Source organism: Malus sylvestris, chromosome 9 (genome assembly GCF_916048215.2).
Source record: "Malus sylvestris chromosome 9, drMalSylv7.2, whole genome shotgun sequence".
Classification (NCBI taxonomy): domain Eukaryota; kingdom Viridiplantae; phylum Streptophyta; class Magnoliopsida; order Rosales; family Rosaceae; genus Malus; species Malus sylvestris.
The window spans coordinates 6,066,519-6,084,491 of NC_062268.1; the positions used below are offsets into that span (position 1 = coordinate 6,066,519).

The window sequence follows — 17,973 nt, forward strand, 5'->3', positions numbered from 1 at the left end:
GTTAAGCATTTTCTTGGGTTGGAAGAAAATGGTGGAGAACCAGACTGGGAGAAAGATTAAAATTTTGAGATCGGATAATAGTGGTGAATAAACATCCGATCCTTTCTTTAAAGTTTGCAAAGAGGAAGGAATTGTGAGACATTTCAGTGTTCGGGGAACTCCACAACAAAATGGAGTTGCAGAAAGATTGAATCGAACCTTGCTTAAGAAGGTTAGATGTACGTTGTCTCAGTAGGGTTTAAGCAAGTCATTTTGGGCAGAGGCAGTTAATTATGCATGTCACATCATCAACCGGTTACCCTCAGCTGTTGTTCAGGGTAAGACACCAATGAAAGTATGGACTGGAAAACCTTCTTCTGATTATGACTATATCCGTATTTTTGGTTCACCTGCTTATTTTCATGTGACTGAAAATAAACTTGATCCTATAGCCAAAAAGGCTATCTTTCTTGGTTTTAGTAGTGGTGTCAAAGGTTACAGGTTGTGGTGCCCAGAGATGAAAAAACTTGTAATCAGCAGAGATGTGACATTTGATGAAGAAAGTATGTACAAAGTCTCTGAGAAGAATGTGAAAGATGTCCAACAGGTGGAGTTTGAGAAAGTTGCCTCTGGTACTTCAAATCCTATTTCCGCTGATGTCGAAGCCACTACAAGTGAAGAAGTTGGAGACTATGAGGATGTTGAAGAAGTTGAACTTGAAGATTCTATTCAAGTTGAAAAGCAAGTTTCACCCCAAGAGTCTATTGCCAAGAACAGAGGAAAGAGACAAATTACCAAGCCAGCTCGGTATAGTGATTATGTTGCTTTTGCTCTTCCTATTATCATTGATGATATTCCATCCAATTTCGAGGAAGCCATTGAGAGTGAGGAGAAGAAGAGGTGGTGCAATGCCATGGATGATGAGATGAATTCTCTCTTGAAGAACAAAACTTGGGAGTTAGCTAAATTGCCTAAGGGCAAGAAAGCTATCGGTTGCAAATGGGTGTATGCCAAGAAGGAAGATGCTGATGAGAAAAGCAATGTGAGATTTAAAGCAAGATTAGTTACTAAAGGGTATGCACAAAAGGAGGGCATTGACTATAATGAAATCTTTTCTCTGGTTGTGAAGCACTCCTCAATTCGTATTATGTTAGCTCTTGTTGCACAATATGATCTTGAGCTTGTGCAACTCGATGTGAAGACGGCTTTCCTACATGGTGATTTGAATGAGGAGATCTATATGTGTCAACCGGATGGGTATATAGTGAAAGGGAAGGAAAATTTGTTTTGCAAATTGAAGAAATCACTTTATGGCTTGAAGCAATCTCCAAGGCAATGGTATTTGAGGTTTGATAAATTTATGAGAGGCCAAAATTATTCTAGAAGTCAATATGATCATTGTGTGTACTTCAAGAAGTTGCAAGATAGGTCTTTCATTTATTTATTGATATATGGTGATGATATGTTGATTGCCTCAAAGAATGTTAAAAGATTGAGAAATTGAAGAAACAAATGAAGAATGAGTTTGAGATGAAGGATCTTGGTGAAGCAAAGAAGATCTTTGGCATGGAGATCACTAGAGATAGAGAGAAGGGTTTGGTCAGTTTGAATCAAAGACAATACCTTGAGAAGTTGATTCGGAAGTTTGGAGTTCATGATTCAACCAAACCAGTTAGTACCCCTTTGGCTCCTCATTTTAAATTGAGTTCTTTACAATGTCCTAAAACTGATAAAGAGAAGCTGCAAATGAAAAATATACCATATGCAAATTTGGTTGGTAGTTTGATGTATGCAATGGTATGCTCTAGACCGGATATTGCTCATGCAGTTGGCATGGTGAGTCGATATATGCATAATCCAGGTAAAGAGCATTGGCAAGCAGCTAAGTGGATATTGAGGTATCTCCATGGTACTCGAGATGTTGGTTTATGCTTTGAGAGGGATGACTCTGGTATTGGTCATTTTGCAGTTGGTTATGTTGATTCAGATTATGCAGGTGATCTGGATGGAAGGAAGTCTACTACAGGCTATTTGTTTACTATGGCTAAAGGACCAGTTTGTTGGAGGTCCATTTTGCAGTCGTCTGTTGCCTTGTCTACTACAGAGGCTGAATATATGACAGTTGCTGAAGCTATAAAGGAGGCCATTTGGATACATGGGCTGATTAGAGATTTGGGGGTTGATCAGAAGCAGGTGGAGGTACATTGTGATACTCAGAGTGCCATTTATTTGGCTAAGTATCAGGTTCATCATGCGAGGACCAAGCACATAGATGTGCGCTATCACTTTGTTCGTGAAGTCGTTGGTGAAGGAGAAATCATTCTCCAGAAGATTCCAACTAAAGACAACCCCGCTGATATGTTGACTAAGGTTGTTGGTGTAGCCAAGTTTGTTCATTGCTTGAACCTGGCTCATATTATGCCTATATAAAGAAGGCGTTGAGCAGTAGGACTTTTGGAGCATTTGGCTCGGCATAAGTTGTTCTCTTGCTAGTGTTTGGGAGTGATGTTGTGTGTTAATTGTGTTGGTTGGCTTATCATGGCGTTTTTCGGAACTTGGCCAAGTGGCCAAGTGGCCTAGTGGAGAACAAAAATATAAAAAAAGCTTTTGGCTAATAAACAAATCAAAAGAAAAAAAAAAGACAACATGATTATGTTTCCTTGTTTTGTGGCTTTTTCAAAGCCATAATTATGGGTTTTTTTCCGGATAGAAGAAATAAGGAAGGGAGAGCTCATTGTCAGAAAGAGAGCTCATTTTCTGCCGAGAGCAAGGAGAGTTGTAGAGAGCCCAAAGCAAAGAAGAAGTTGTTGCTTCATTTGGTTAGTAATCATCCACCAAAATAGTTGTTGTTGTAATAGCTTTGTGCTATATGTATAGAGAAGAAATTATTTATTATATTTATTTCTCAATTTGTTTCTTTGGTGTGTGAGAGTTATTAGGTGTATTGGGTTATTTGGGTTGTGAGATTGCCAACACTTTGTAAACTTCCATTTGGTTGATAGTGGAAAATGGGTGAGCTCCTACTGCTCCGAGGACGTACTCCAGTTACACTGACTGTTGAGGAACCTCGTTAAAATCTTGGTGTTCTTTTATATTTTGTTCTTGCATTCCATTTGATATATTTCATGTGGGTTAGCTTGAGTTGGTTCCATAAGGTTTGGTGCTATCCTATCACAACATGTCCCTGCAATGCAGTCGTAATCTGAAGAGAATCACACTATAAAATGATGTTGGATAAGCCCCCTTCAACAATCATCGCCAAGCCCTCCCTAGCTGCCAGAGCATCCGCATGTGTCGGAGAGCACACATAGTCAAAACGGACAACCCGGCAGCTACGAACTGACCATGCTCATCTCTTGCTATAATGCCCACTCCACCTTTTTATGGATGTTGTGCATAAACCTTAGCTATATAATATATGTATATATGTAATATATAGGTTGATCATTTAATTTCCACCCAATTAAGTAGTGAACTCAACACCAAATATTATAAAGGTCATCGTCATTTACGTGAGTCAAATTAAAAATCTCTTACTTATAAGTATATAGAAATACTATTAAATTGTAGTACTAGTTTGTTAAATACATCAAGACATTAGAAATCCCATTTACTTGTACGGAAGGCTAGTGAGTGTATGAAGGGATTGGGGAACAAAACCTGGCAGATTGAGGGAGGGAAAATGGAGATTGGAGATCCCGTCACTCATTGGATGAATTTGACGGTAGGATTCCCTTCTATAATTAAAGAGATATTACATCTCATTTTTTATTTTCAACTTCTAGAGAAAATAATTGGAATTAATACAATTAGCTACCCAGTAGCACCCACCTACGAAACATGAATTCCTTTTATATTAGACCTACTTGTCGATTTGCTCTCTGTATTTGTATAGAGCTGTCAATCTCTTTCTTAAACTTTATTTTTAGCCGGTTATTCTCCTTAAACTTTTACAAGTAGCCAATTCCCCCCCCCCCCCCGGCATTAGATTTTGACTCTAATTTTCCATCAATTTTGGTCACGTGGACAACATATGTCAACTGTATGAGAGCAAAAGTAATTTTGTTATGGTAAATTGGGTGTAAAGTCATTACTTTGCAGTTGCTAATTAGACTCCCATGACTAATTCAAACAGAAAGCGTATGGAGTCAACTAGCAGAAGAGAAGAAAGAAGGAAAAAATAAAGCAATCTATTGTCCACATTAGGGACCTAAAATTATTTATTACCCTCAAACATTTGCCATGTACTCAAAATGGATAGGAAACTTAATGGAAAATTTCAAAATCTAACGTCATGAGGAAAATTGGCTAATTATAAAAGTTCAGAGAGGTAATAAGCCAAAATTAAAATTCAGGAGAAAATTAAGAACTCCTTACAAATTCAGAAGAGGAGAAGTCGACAAATGTCTCTTTATATTAAGGCCTTTCTAGGGTCCGGATTAGGGGTGGACAAACGGGCCCTAGGCTCGCTGGGCAAGCTGGTTCCATGCGGTTCGAAGAGGGTCTGAAATTTGTAAAGACAAAACAGGGTGGGCCCGACCGGGTTCACAAAATTATTGGGGCGGGGTGGGTGTAAAGGCCTAAGAAAACGAGGCCCCGCTGGACTCGTTTCTCCCAATTCTCACAAAAATATCTGTTGTGGCCCTGTGTACATTTGTACTACATTGTTTTCTCAAGTGGTAGTACAATTGTACTACATTATTTTCTTTCTTTATTATTTTATTTTTTAGCTGGGGCCCCGTGTACATCAGTCTCCATCACAACTCTCTCTCTCACTTCTTCTTCACCTCCTCACAAGAAAGAAATCAAACTTGACTCTCACCAGTCACTCCTTTCACCATTTGGCACCGTCGTTTCGAGACCATCGTTATCACCCTCAACAACCATGTCGTTGTCGTCGAAGAAGATCACCCTCAAGAGCTCGAACGAAGAGTCATTCGAGGTCAATGAGGCAGTGGCGCTGGAGTCGTAGACCATCAAGCACGTGATTGAGGACGATTGCGCTGACAACGATATGTCGACGCCGCCAATCCCGACGAGAAGATCTCTGAGGACGATCTTAAGGCCTGGGATCATAATTTGGTTTGATTCCAAGGTTTCAGAATTTAGGGATTAGGGTGTGTTGTTTTAGGGCCTAGGGTTACTGATTTAGGGGTTTTATATGATGGTGGATTGAATGGCGAGCAGCCGTCGTCATCTTACTCAAAAGTTGAAAAGCAAGGGAAATCAAACGGACAAAAGGTTTGGGTGGAAAAAAAAAAAACGCCCGTGTACCCGGCCCGTTTCAAACGGGCCGGGCTAGGTTCGGTTCCAGTGATCAGATTTGCAATACCTAGCCCGGCCCGGCCCGTGCCCACCCTTAGTCAGGATGGCCTCTATTGGGCATGCGTGGGAATATAGACTACCTCTCAAATCACAAATGTTTAAGAAACTTGTTCTTTTGAAACTTCTAAAATGTGGTTGTTTTTTAATTTCTGTTTTGGTTTTACAAAACAAGACGCATACACAACTTCTTTTTTCATTTTTAGGCCAACAGAAAAGAAAAAAAAAAGAGAGAGAGAGAAAAAGATAGATCGATCGATGCATGAAATAGAAAATTGATGTGATTAGTAAAACTGTAACATCCCACATCGTCCAGGGAAGTGGATCCTCTATGCCTTATATGTATATTCTCATCTCTACCTAGCACGAGGTATTTTGGGAGCTCACTAGCTTCGGTTCCATCTGAACTCCGAAGTTAAGCGAGTTCGCTCGAGAGCAATCGCAGGATGGGTGACCTACTGGGAAGTTCTCATGTGAGTTCCTAGAAACAAAACCGTGAGGGCATGGTTGGGGTCCAAAGCGGATAATATCGTGCTACGGTAGAGTTGAGCCCGGGATGTGGTGGGACCTACTGGGAAGTTCTCGTGTGAATTCCTAGAAACAAAACCATGAGGACGTGGTTGGGACCCAAAGCGGATAATATCGTGCTACAACGGAGTTGAGCCTGAGATGTGGTGGGGGCCCGGGCGGAGATGTGACAAAAACCGTAAAAACAAGGGTTATGGCTATGGGTTATCCATGATTACAGAATAAAGCAATGCTTGTCACAAGGTACAAATTTTAATCCAAACATTTCTGTGTGCTTCTATCAAGCCAAAAGTTAAAAATAAAATAAAATAAATAAAAAAAAACATTTTTTTTATAATTAAAAATAAATAAATGCTAAGTCATGCTTTACAAGAATTTTACAGATGAAAATGCGTCATGTGTTGGTTATATTATATGAACAATTTTATCTATAAAAGTGAATCCATATAATTTTTCAATCTTTTTTACATCGATAAGATGTTATGCTCAAAATTATATCGTGTATTACACCGAGCTTGTTTTTTTCTGTTTGATTGAACAACTTTTTTGTTTACAGGTTAAGTTTGTTGTGGTTTTTACCCATGCGTTTTGGGTTCGAAACTCTCTAATTCTCTAAATTATTGTAATAGTTTCGAGTTTTCCTTCATCCCTTATTATTGAATTCGATCAACATTCGTGAAACATTTAGCCTGATCCTATCATTGGATTTTTTATTTTTTATTTTAATTTTTTCGATACAATGTATTTCTGTTTGATTGAATCAAAAGTTCGATGCACAGTTTCGTCTTTTGGAAAAAATATTAAAGGCGAAGAAGCATTCATGCCGAATTAGATTTGTATGCCACCGATTCAAATTAATAAAAAGAATTTATGATATATTACTTTCCTAATTGGTGCTTATACACTTGTCAATTATAGTAGTAAATATTGAAGGAAAGTTATATATGGTGACGAATTTCTCTAGATAATGCATATATGGCATTTTCTTGGACAGATTTACAATATTAGTTCGGTATTTTGTATATTTATTTTTGGTTGGATAGTTTGGTTGAATTGCCTAGGTAGTCACTTGGTGAACTTTGCAAAATGTGAGTGTCAATCGACCGACCGCATATTGACACTCACATTTTGGTACATCCGCACTGTAGAAAAAAGGTCAACCCTAGGACAACTACTTAACGAGTAACACCCCCCACAAATATGTGTTTGACAATTGACATGCATCTTCTTGCCTGCCGTTAAATTGAATCCCACACAAATTCCACTTTCCAGTTTTAGTAAAACTAAGGATTCGATTTTAACAAGATTTATGGTTAAAAATTAAAATGTAAGCACTACATTTCCCCCTTGCCCCTCCCAACCAAAGAATATTTCACCCAATTTCCTTCTTATTTTATGTATATTTTTCCCTTTTTATTTTATTTTATATATGTTAATAAAATAAAAAGAAAAGGTAGCGTTAACTATACATATTTCCTAATTAAAAATTGCTGACAGGCCTTCCTCTTGGCCATTATAAATTGGGTGGTCGCGGCTACCTTCACATTAAAACATCACACACTCCCTCACTCTTTTGTTTGAGTGTGGGACGTCAGAAATTTGCAACCAAAAAAAAAAAAAAATAATCCTCTGTTTTTCTTCTCCTTGTTTTGTTTGATCACCACCATGGCTGCGGTGCTCCTAACAACTCTGCTGGTCTTATTTCTTAGCTTATTACTAAGAGTTGCTTACGACACTCTCTCATGCTACTTTCTAACCCCGAGACGCATCAAGAGAATCATGGAAAAACAAGGAGTGCGTGGCCCTAAACCCCGCCCTCTCAACGGCAACATCTTGGACATGGCCACCCTTGTCACCAAATCAACCTCTCACGACATGCACACAAACGACCACGACATCGTCGGTCGCCTCCTGCCCCATTATGTCGCATGGTCCAAACAATATGGTTCGCAAAATCTTTCAATTTGATCACCACATCGATCACTATATAAAGCTTATGTGTTTTTTCTGATAACTTTGTTGGGTTTTAGGAAAAAGATTCATATATTGGAATGGAATTGAACCCCGGATGTGCTTGTCGGAGACTGAATTGATCAAGGAGCTTTTGTCCAAGTACAGCACCATCTCCGGCAAGTCATGGCTTCAACAGCAAGGCTCCAAGCATTTCATCGGCCGCGGATTACTGATGGCCAACGGCGAAGATTGGTACCATCAGCGCCACATCGTTGCACCGGCATTCACAGGAGATAGACTCAAGGTATGAATACGATGATTCTTAATGTTTCTGTAAAATTTTAGAATAATGGTACGGTATATGTTATTAGTATTTCAAAAAACGTCATTATACAATTCTCTCTATCAAAAAATAAAAAAGAAAATAAAAATGCATAATGACTATTTTACAATGTTAATAACAATTTCTTAAATTGAATTATCGTGATTCAATAATAATTGTGATTTTGATTAATTTTGGTGCGATTTTCATTAGAGCTATGCGGGGTACATGGTGGAATGCACTAAACAGATGATCCAATCGCTGAAAAATGAGATAGAGACTTCAGGGAGAAGGGAGTTTGAGATTGGTGAATACATGACAAGGCTCACAGCCGACATAATTTCGAGGACAGAGTTCGATAGCAGCTACGAGAAGGGGAAGCAGATATTTCGACTGCTCACTGTTCTGCAGCATCTATGCGCCCAAGCAAGCAGGCACTTGTGCCTTCCCGGAAGCCGGTAAGTAGTATATTTGAGGTGCATTTTAGGGAGAATATTTAATTGGATTCGTTTATGTTTTTATAAATAAAGGAAAATTAATGAAAAGAGCTTGAAAACTTTGAGTTTTAATAAAAAAGACAAAAATGTATTGTAAATGAATAGTAATAGGAATGACTTTTTAGAGTAAAAATATATTTTTCGTTAAAAGTGAACCGTACAAGCAGTATTTCGTTAAAACTCCCTATAAATATAAAAAGAACCAATATGTTTCTTTTACGTGGTCACGGTTTTTTATTCTTAATTTCTTTAGCAGATTCCATGTTTTTCCAATTAGCATCTCTTTGTGTTTTATTAGGTTTGTTTCTATTTATTTTATAGTTATTATAGTTTTTTTTTTATCAATTGTAAATCACTTTCAAGAGTCAGTTGTTGAACGGCTTCAAAATCATGACATATGTACTAATTATTTTTTTAGGTCATACTAATTTATTTCATATGCTGAAATTTTTAATTCAGATTTTTCCCAAGTAAATACAACAGAGAAATAAAATCTCTGAAAATGGAGGTGGAGAGGCTGCTGATGGAGATAATCCAGAGCCGAAAGGACTGCGTTGAGATCGGTCGGAGTAGTTCTTATGGAAATGATTTGCTGGGGATGTTGCTCAATGAGATGCAGAAAAAAAGAGGGAATGGTTTCAGCTTAAACTTGCAGCTAATCATGGATGAATGCAAGACATTCTTCTTTGCAGGACATGAAACAACTGCCCTTTTACTCACTTGGACTGTCATGTTACTAGCCAGCAATCCCTCTTGGCAAGAAAAGGTTAGGGCTGAGGTGAAGCAAGTGTGCAATGGTGGAACACCATCTGTTGATCATCTTTCCAAGCTCACTTTGGTAAGCAAGCTTACTTTGTATCTTTACTAGCAGAGAGCACACACTTTGTGTGTGTGAACAAAATAGGTATATGATTGTCATTTAAAAAAAAATGAGGGTAAAATAGGAAAAATAGGGATATGATTGTCATTTTGTCAAAAGGTACAAAATTAAAGTCTTTTCAACTGCTTACCTCGAACCACGTTCTCCTCAAGCACAATCACTTCAGTTCATTCACACTATCCAAAAAATATCATGATTTCACTTACTTGTATGAAAAAATGATAATGAGATAATTTCTCTTAATAAGTGCATATTTTTTATCTTATGTAAATATTTCAATATAAAATTACTATTTTACCCTCCTTATGTAAATATTGTGTATAAAAAATGAGGGCAAGATAGAAAAAAAAAGAAAAAGTTCAAAAGATACAAAATTACTATTTTGCCCTCCTCATGTCAACATTGTGTTTTCAAAAGTGAGGGCAAAATTGGAAGAAAAAAGGCAAAAAGTTGACAAACCCTCTTCCCTTAATAGAATAGATAATTATTGTAATTAGCTTTTAGTTGTTTTGGTGATTTGGTATCGTGGGCATTTGGGCCATGAAATTACTAAAAAGTTCAGTGAGAAGGGACACGATATTAGAGCCACTAAGAAATGCTTCCAATTTTTTAAACAAATATAGATTTTTTGGCATGAGCCTAAAGGCTAAAACTTCACAGATACCTGTAAACCTAAGTTTGGATTTTACTCGCTTATATTAAACTAATTGACTAGCAATTTTAATAAATTTTCAGTCTACTACACTTCCTAATAAAATATTTAATTTTGAATGCAAACGACTAAATAATGTGTCCAAACTAGCACCCAATTAGTTTCAACAAAAAAAAAAAAAAAACTAGCACCCAATTAAGTTAGTAGTATAAACAATTTTACTGCATTTTTAACTCTTCATATTGGCATTGAGCAAGAGAGTGCCCCCTAATCTACTCCTACAAATGGTTCGTGGCACACCACCTTCGTTTTGTGGTTCCACTTAATTACCAAAAGCCTAATTAAAAAAAACCCAGACCACCAAATTGAAGTTTTTTAAAAGGAGATTAGCTGGTAATAGAGATCAAATTAGTCAAAAGCAGGTCAAAAGGCTTGGCAGTGGCAATGCCTTGCATGTCTAGTAATCATAAAAACTTTAACAAGCCTTACCAACCTAGCTAGGTCACGCCTATTATTATATCTTAAATTTATGTGTTCTTTTCCCAACAGGATCCTCTTCGAATCTTTTTGGTGAGGATTTGTAAATCGTGTCCGTTTATCATATATCGTGCGGTCAATTTTTTATTAAGTAATGTTTAATTTTAAATAAAAATATTTAAAATGATTTATAACCGCACGATATACGATGAACAGACACGATTTACAGATCTTCGAGATCCTCACAAAGAGGATCCGTTCTTTTCCGAACCATTTTCCTAGAGTTTTAGTCTGAGCTTATTGGTCACATTATTTTTTTCTTTGAATCTTTGCAGTTAAATAGGGTAATAAATGAATCACTGAGGCTGTATCCACCAGCAACTGTTCTACCTCGAATGGCTTTTGAGGACATCAAACTTGGTGACTTACATATTCCAAAGGGGCTATCGATATGGATTCCAGTGTTGGCTATTCACCACAGTGAAGAGTTATGGGGTAAAGATGCAAATGAGTTTAACCCTGAAAGATTTGCTTCTAAGTCCTTCACACCCGGGAGGTTCATTCCATTTGCTACCGGTCCAAGAAATTGTATCGGTCAATCTTTCGCTATGATGGAAGCTAAAATCATATTAGCAATGTTAATTTCACAATTTAGCTTTACTGTTTCGCCTAATTATCGTCACGCTCCAGTTATTGTCCTCACCATCAAACCCAAGTATGGTGTTCAAGTATGCTTGACCCCCATAGACCCTTCAAATTAGCATACTGATTTTGGGATTAGCGTTTGTCATTTGAGGAGCTAGGGAGCTTGAGATGGAATTTTGGTCAACTTTATCCTTGTAATATTTGTTTCTTGAGTTATAAATAGTGAAGAGAATGGGACTGATATGATGTTTGAGCGGATTAACCAAACAAGTCAATGTCAATAAAAATGTATCACAATAATTATTCTCGCTAAGCCATCTTTGATGCATATATTCTCTTATTAAGTCGTCTTTGATTCATATATGTTATGTTATAAAACTATGAATTTACTGCATTCTTATTTAATTTGACGGTGGGTGCAGATTAACAATCCTAGAGTTATTTAGAAGTCAAAACTTGCAATTATATAATGAGAGGATACGCATAGAAACAATTAACAATATAACTAAAGCAAATCGAAACACACACAAAGCTTTGAGTTAAAAAGGGTTTCTTATTTAGCTTTGAGAGCCCTTAAAACTTAATAAATGAATCATAGATAGATTCTTTTTATTCTATCAGATTGATTTAACAATGTGCTTATCTTTCAAGATTAATTAAAATAAGCCAACTTGTATTTGACAGGGGGTAGGGTCTGGATCTTCCTTTATAGAGACTTCATTTAAGGGAAATATAGAGTGCCGTGGCGGCTATCCCATCATCTCCTTGTACCAATCTATGATTCTACTGCGCATCCCACTACTCAATTTTTTCTCTCTCACTGTTTGTTTTGTTTCCAACTCCCATTTATTTATTTCTCTTCTCTGTCACCGTCTAATACTTTGCATACGAGAAATTCCAATTCCACATTTTTAGAAGATGTATTTAATTGAGATTTTGAGAGATTTTAATTTTTTTAATAAATTTAGGAGTATTCAATTGGGATTTTAAGTGATTCTTTAAAATTCAATGTATATTCAATCAGAATTTTAAGATAATTTATTAAAATCCTTAAAAATTTGGGAGTATTCAATCAAGATTTTAAAAAAGTTTATATCATTTTAGGTGTATTTAATTAGAATTTGATTTAAAAAAAAATTCAAAAAGTTGAGGAATTAGAGAGATTTTGTAATGTATTTTAAGCATCCACAAATGTTACCTCACCCCATGAGATTTCGAGGGAATTGAATCAAAATTTTGCATAGAATCTCTACAAATCAATTAAACTCCATAAAAACTCATGGATTTATAAATTCATGAATTTTTATGGAGTTTAATTGATTTATAGAGATTCCATACAAAATTTTGATTTAATTCCTTCAAAATCTCATGGGGAGAGGTGAAATTTGTAGATGCTTAAAATACACTACGAAATATCTCCAATTCCCTCTAATTCCTCAACTTTCTCAAATTCTTTAAAATCAATTTCTAATTGAATACACCTAGAATGTTATAAACTTCCTTAAAATCCTAATTGAATACACCCGGATTTCTAAGAATTTTAATAAATTATTTTAAAATTCTAATTGAATACACCTTGAATTTCAAAGAATCACTTAAAATTCTGATTGAATACTCCTAGATTCATTAAAAGAATTAAAATCCCAATTAAATACACCCCCCCCCCCCCCGAATAAACCCCCTTATGAGAGTGTATTAGAATTTGAGGTATTTTAATGGATTTATAAATCTATAGAATTTTATGGAGTTTAATTGATTTGTCGATATTTCATGTAAAATTTTGATTCAATTTCCTCGAAATCTCATGGGGAAATGTGAGATTTGTGGTTGCTTAAAATACACTATCAAATCTCTCAAATTCCCTCGAATTACTCCACTTTTTCAAATTCTTTAAAATCAATTTCCAATTGAATACACCCGGAATGTTATGAACTGCTTTGAAATCCTAATTGAATACACCTAGATTTCTAAGGATTTTAATTAACTATCTAAAAATTCTGATTGAATACACTTTGAATTTTAGAGAATAACTTAAAATCCTATTTGAATACCTTTAGATTCATTAAAATAATTCAAATCTCTCAAAATCTCATTTAAATACGACTTCATTAAGAAACATTGATGCTCTCCATCCCAATCTCGAAAGTTTTTGAACCAATTGCAATTTCTTATAGTTTCATAATTAAATTCATGTATTCGATCCATAGTCAATTAGATTTTACCTTTAATTCCTTTTACACAAGAATAGTTTTCTAACAAAAGTAACTTTCTCAAGTAATTTTTCATCAATACAGTTGTTCTTTGTATTAACATTCATAGTAGGAATCAAGAATTCAAGAACACAGAGAAATCAAGAATTCAAAGAAATCTTAAGAGAGAAGAAAGGAAACTGAATTGTATTTCACTAGAGGAAAAACAGTTATTACAACCGACCTTATCCTTTACAAATGAAAGAGAAACTGTATTTATACACTAACACTCAGTATAGGTAGTTTAGGACATAAGCCACAACTGATATGGCAATACTACTGATGTGGTAAATACTGATATGATGTACATATCCAATACCCCCCTCAATCTTAGCTAGGATATCTAAGCTTAAGATTGAAACAATGCTTAAGAAAATCTGGTCCATGTAGACCCTTAGTAAGAACATCAGCCACTTGAACTTGGGATGTACTGCACAACTAAGTTACCCTTTTGAACTCGTTCACGAAAAAAATGTACATCAGTTTCCAAATGCTTAATACGAGAGTGTTGAACATGATTCAAGCTCAAAGCTATGGCAGATTGGTTATCACAATGAATAAGTGGAGGTGACCCTAAAACTTCATGAAGATCTTTAAGTAACAGTCGAGTCCAAGAGATGTCAGCTGTGGTATGAGCTAAGGCTCGATATTTTGCTTCTGTAAAACTCCTGGAAACAGAAACTTGTTTCTTGGACTGCCAAGAAATCAGATTATCTCCCAATAGTATTGTTGATGCACAAAACCGGAGCGGTCTTGGAACAACGTAAATCCGACCGTGAATCTGCACAAACGCTCAAGAACACGATTAACACAAAGAACACAAGGATTTTATCGTGGTTCACCCCAATGTTTGGGCTACGTCCACACTGTAGTTGATTCTGCTTCTCTGTAAGTGTATGGATACAAGTGTTTGGGGGAAGTCCCCCAGAGAAAGAAGAGAAAGGAGAGGAGAGCCTCGGTGGTGTGAGGTCTCTCCTGAATGTAATGATAGCTTCTCCTAGCCTTCTTAGGCTTGGCTCTTTTGCCTCCCCTAGAATGAGGGGAGGAGTCCCCTTTTATAGAATAAGGGGCTCCTCCTCTTTTACAAAGTATGGGCTTTAGTGTGAGGCCCAAATACAAGGCCCAAGGCCCAAATATACGAGGCCCTAAATATGGTATAAACAGTAGTCCCCCAAGTCTTCAGTCAAGAGAGTCTTTTGGCTGGAGACTTGAAATTCAGTCCATGTGTGGGCCGAAGTAACTAAATGTCGTCTAGAACTGATGCTCGATATGAGGCGGTGCCCAATCTGAAATGATGTTCAACTAGAAGTAGCACATGTTGTGAGGCCGTTTTGCTTGTAGCTTATGTTGCCTTGGTTGGCTTGGCTTGTGGCGTTTGAAGGTGAGGGAGTCCCTTTTATAAAATAAAGGCTCGCTCCTCAATACATAAATGATGGGCTAGAGTTGATGCTCACGGCGATGCGGTTGCTCAGCAGGCGGCGATGCTCTCTAATGATGGTGAGGGAGTCCCTTTTATAAAATAAGGGCTCGCTCCTCAATACATAAATGATGGGCTAGAGTTGATGCTCACGGCGATGCGGTTGCTCAGCAGGCGGCGATGCTCTCTAATGATGGTGAGGGAGTCCCTTTTATAAAATAAGGGCTCGCTCCTCAATACATAAGTGATGGGCTAGAGTTCCCCAAGTATTTTGTATTTTTCATGAAGCCCAGTTAAGGCCCAATATATGGTACATAATGTAGTCCCCCAAGTCTTCGGTCAATAGAGTCTGTTGGCTGGAGACTTCAAATTGAATCCATGTATGGGCCGAAGTGGCGGTTGTTCTAAGGCGGTATTTGTATACCTTGCACTGAAGCTTTGTGGGTGAAGCGTTGCAGGTGAAGCTTTGTAGCTAGAGCTCTGTAAATGAAGCTTTTGAAGCTGTTTGACATGAGTGATGCTCATGAATGTTTATGTTGATTGACATGAGTGATGCTCATGTATGTTGTCATGAGTGATGCTCATGAATGTTAATGTATGATTTGTCATGAGTGATGCTCATGAATGTTTATGTATGAATGACATGAGTGTTGCTCATGTATGTTGTCATGAGTGATGCTCATGAATGTTAATGTATGATTTGTCATGAGTGATGCTCATGAATGTTTATGTATGAATGACATGAGTAATGCTCATGTATGATTTGAAGTACTGGGCGTACTTTTGATGACCGGGTTGGTGCTATTTCGGGCTTATGGGCTTTTGCCCTCCACAACATGCCAGCCCATTTGTCTTGGGCTTTGCCGTTTTTTTTTTTTTTTTTTTTTTTTTTTTTTTTTAACCCTCTGGTGGGGTTTATACATATTACCCTCTGATGGGGTTTATACAGATATCTCCGAAAGATAAGAATAATAAATGACATCATTTTAAAGTAAGAAAACCTTTGTCTTCCTCCCAGGTCTTCCCGTAACTTTATCAGAAAATAGGAATATGCATGATGAAAGTGTGGGCATCTTCTTTAGCTTTAGTAAGATCTCTCTTTTTCTTTTTCTTTTGCGATGTCCCATGTGCTCTCAAGGAGAGCCTCCCTTTTTCTTTTTCTTTTCTACTTTTGCTTTCTTAGTGACATGATGGCTGGATTGCTTCATTGGTGTGCAATTGGTGCATGCCATCTCCACAAACTTCTTCAGACCTTTTCCTTATTTTCCTTTTTCTTTTCTACTTTTGCTTTGCCCCTCTGTCTCTGCTTTTCTCCAGACATCATTCTGCTTTTTAGAAATAGATGAGAATGAAACCTTCTTTCCACAAACCAAGTTCTGTTTTCTGAATCTGCAACTCCAATTGAATAAACTTTTGAGTGAAGGTCCTTAAAGATACGAACTTGCTAGAGCAGCCAAACTGTTGCGGCCGGTAAAGGCCAAGCAATGGTTTCTCTCTCTTTCTTGAACTCCCTTTCTTACAGCCTCCCTTGCTTTAAGTGCAGTTGCTTCTTCGACGGATATAGCCCTTGGCTTCTCATCTCTCTTTCTCTTTCCAACAGCAACAGACGAAGGAGCACCTTTAACAGATCTCTTAGGATTTAATGAAGATGAAACCACTGGCCCAGGTGGAGGCCCGTTTTGAGCTTTATCAGCACCTTTGTTTTCTCTTTCTCTAAAAGCTGTGTAGGTGATTTCCGATACGGGGAGGAAGGAAGGAAGGGCTGCAGTGTGCGTTGAATGAGAGTCCAAGAGAAGTAGAGAACTGCGGTGGGCTCACGGTCTTCGAATGTCACCACTTTACTGCTGCCTTTCCGTTGCTATCAGCCGAGACGAGGGTGCACGTTGCGGTCTCTGGGCTCACGGATGGGACTCTCGCTGGGCAGAGAGGAACAAGGAGCAGCCGTCTGGACCTTGGGGGAGTCGACAGCAGCAGGGAGCGGAGAGCGTCTCTCTTTCTTCGGCTGCTCTCATGATCTCCGGCTGAGCTAAGTGGGAATTGCCGTGTCATGCCCGAGTCGCTGCTGCTGGGACCCGGTTCTCCTCCGCTCGGGCCGGCTTGCTGCTTTAAATCTGACGGGGGTAGGTGGCATGGATGGTGCTCGTGGCAGCTACTGGGTTTGCTGAATCGGGTCAATAACTGGGGAAGAGACAATGGTTTCTTCACAATCTGAGGAGAAGAAGCCATTGTTGGAGTCGATTCTTCTGTTCTCTTCCTTCTTTTCTTTTTTTTATTTGCTCTTTCTCTTTCAATCCTTTGTAATGAAGCTTTTCAGAACCTCTCTGACAAGTTACCAATTTGACAAGGCTGTTTGTTTTTCTCCATCTCTAGTTTTCAGATCTAGGAAGTAGTAGTTGCAGAGAGATTAATTGTGAATTAGAGAGAGAGAGAGAGAGAGAGATAAGAAAGAGTTTGAGAGGTAGAGGCAGATGCAGAGTCTGAAACCAGAGGCTCAATGGATCTGCTGGAGCACCAGTTCCTCCAGAGCACGGTGCTGATCTTCCAACGACAGCGAGAAGTTACTCAAGTCGTCAATCGCAATCTGCATCAGCTGCGCGTTCGAATGCTTCTTCAGCTCGTCCATGAGCTGCTTTATCTCTAGCCGGCGGTCGTTTAGGTCGGCAGGAGACAATCGCTCGACATCTCGCGCCTTCTCTTTCAATTGGACGGGATCAGAGTGACCAATGGCCCATTGTGATCGGAATGGCCTATGGCCCACTACAACATTCCCTCAAGAGAACAGAAGCCACCGTCGGCGTCAAGGTCAGCGATGGCGGTATCGTCATCCCGAGGCTGAGTCCGAGTCTAAGCCTGCGTCTCGTCTTCTGCACTGGACCACTATACCCTTTCCGTATTGTTAATATTTCGCTCCAAGGAACAACAATCATGGCACACTTTGCTAGGAGTAAGGTTTTGGGTTCTTGCAGATTTTGCAGATTCACGGTGAAAGTGAAAAATTGAGAAAGAACCGACATAACTTTTTGTATCGATTCCCACAGACGGCGCCAAATGT

General features: G+C 38.0%; 1 protein-coding gene across 1 annotated transcript; it reads left to right on the forward strand.

Moving 5' to 3' along the window:
* Positions 1–7,391: 7,391 nt before the first annotated feature.
* LOC126582931 (cytokinin hydroxylase-like) lies at positions 7,392–11,568 on the forward strand. Its single transcript, XM_050247172.1, has 5 exons — positions 7,392–7,774; positions 7,860–8,086; positions 8,318–8,562; positions 9,061–9,439; positions 10,946–11,568. Exons 1-5 carry the CDS (start codon positions 7,495–7,497, stop codon positions 11,369–11,371), a joined length of 1,557 nt encoding a protein of 518 aa, XP_050103129.1. The 5' UTR covers positions 7,392–7,494; the 3' UTR covers positions 11,372–11,568.
* Positions 11,569–17,973: the final 6,405 nt, after the last annotated feature.

What these genes read in the sequence shown, in the direction of transcription:
- LOC126582931 (XM_050247172.1), top strand. Translation starts at nt 7,495, where the DNA reads ATGGCTGCGGTGCTCCTAACAACTCTGCTGGTCTTATTTCTTAGCTTA. An exon ending in CGCATGGTCCAAACAATATG is followed by an intron (nt 7,775 to 7,859) that starts GTTCGCAAAATC and finishes GTTGGGTTTTAG; the next exon opens with GAAAAAGATTCATATATTGG. An exon ending in TCACAGGAGATAGACTCAAG is followed by an intron (nt 8,087 to 8,317) that starts GTATGAATACGA and finishes GATTTTCATTAG; the next exon opens with AGCTATGCGGGGTACATGGT.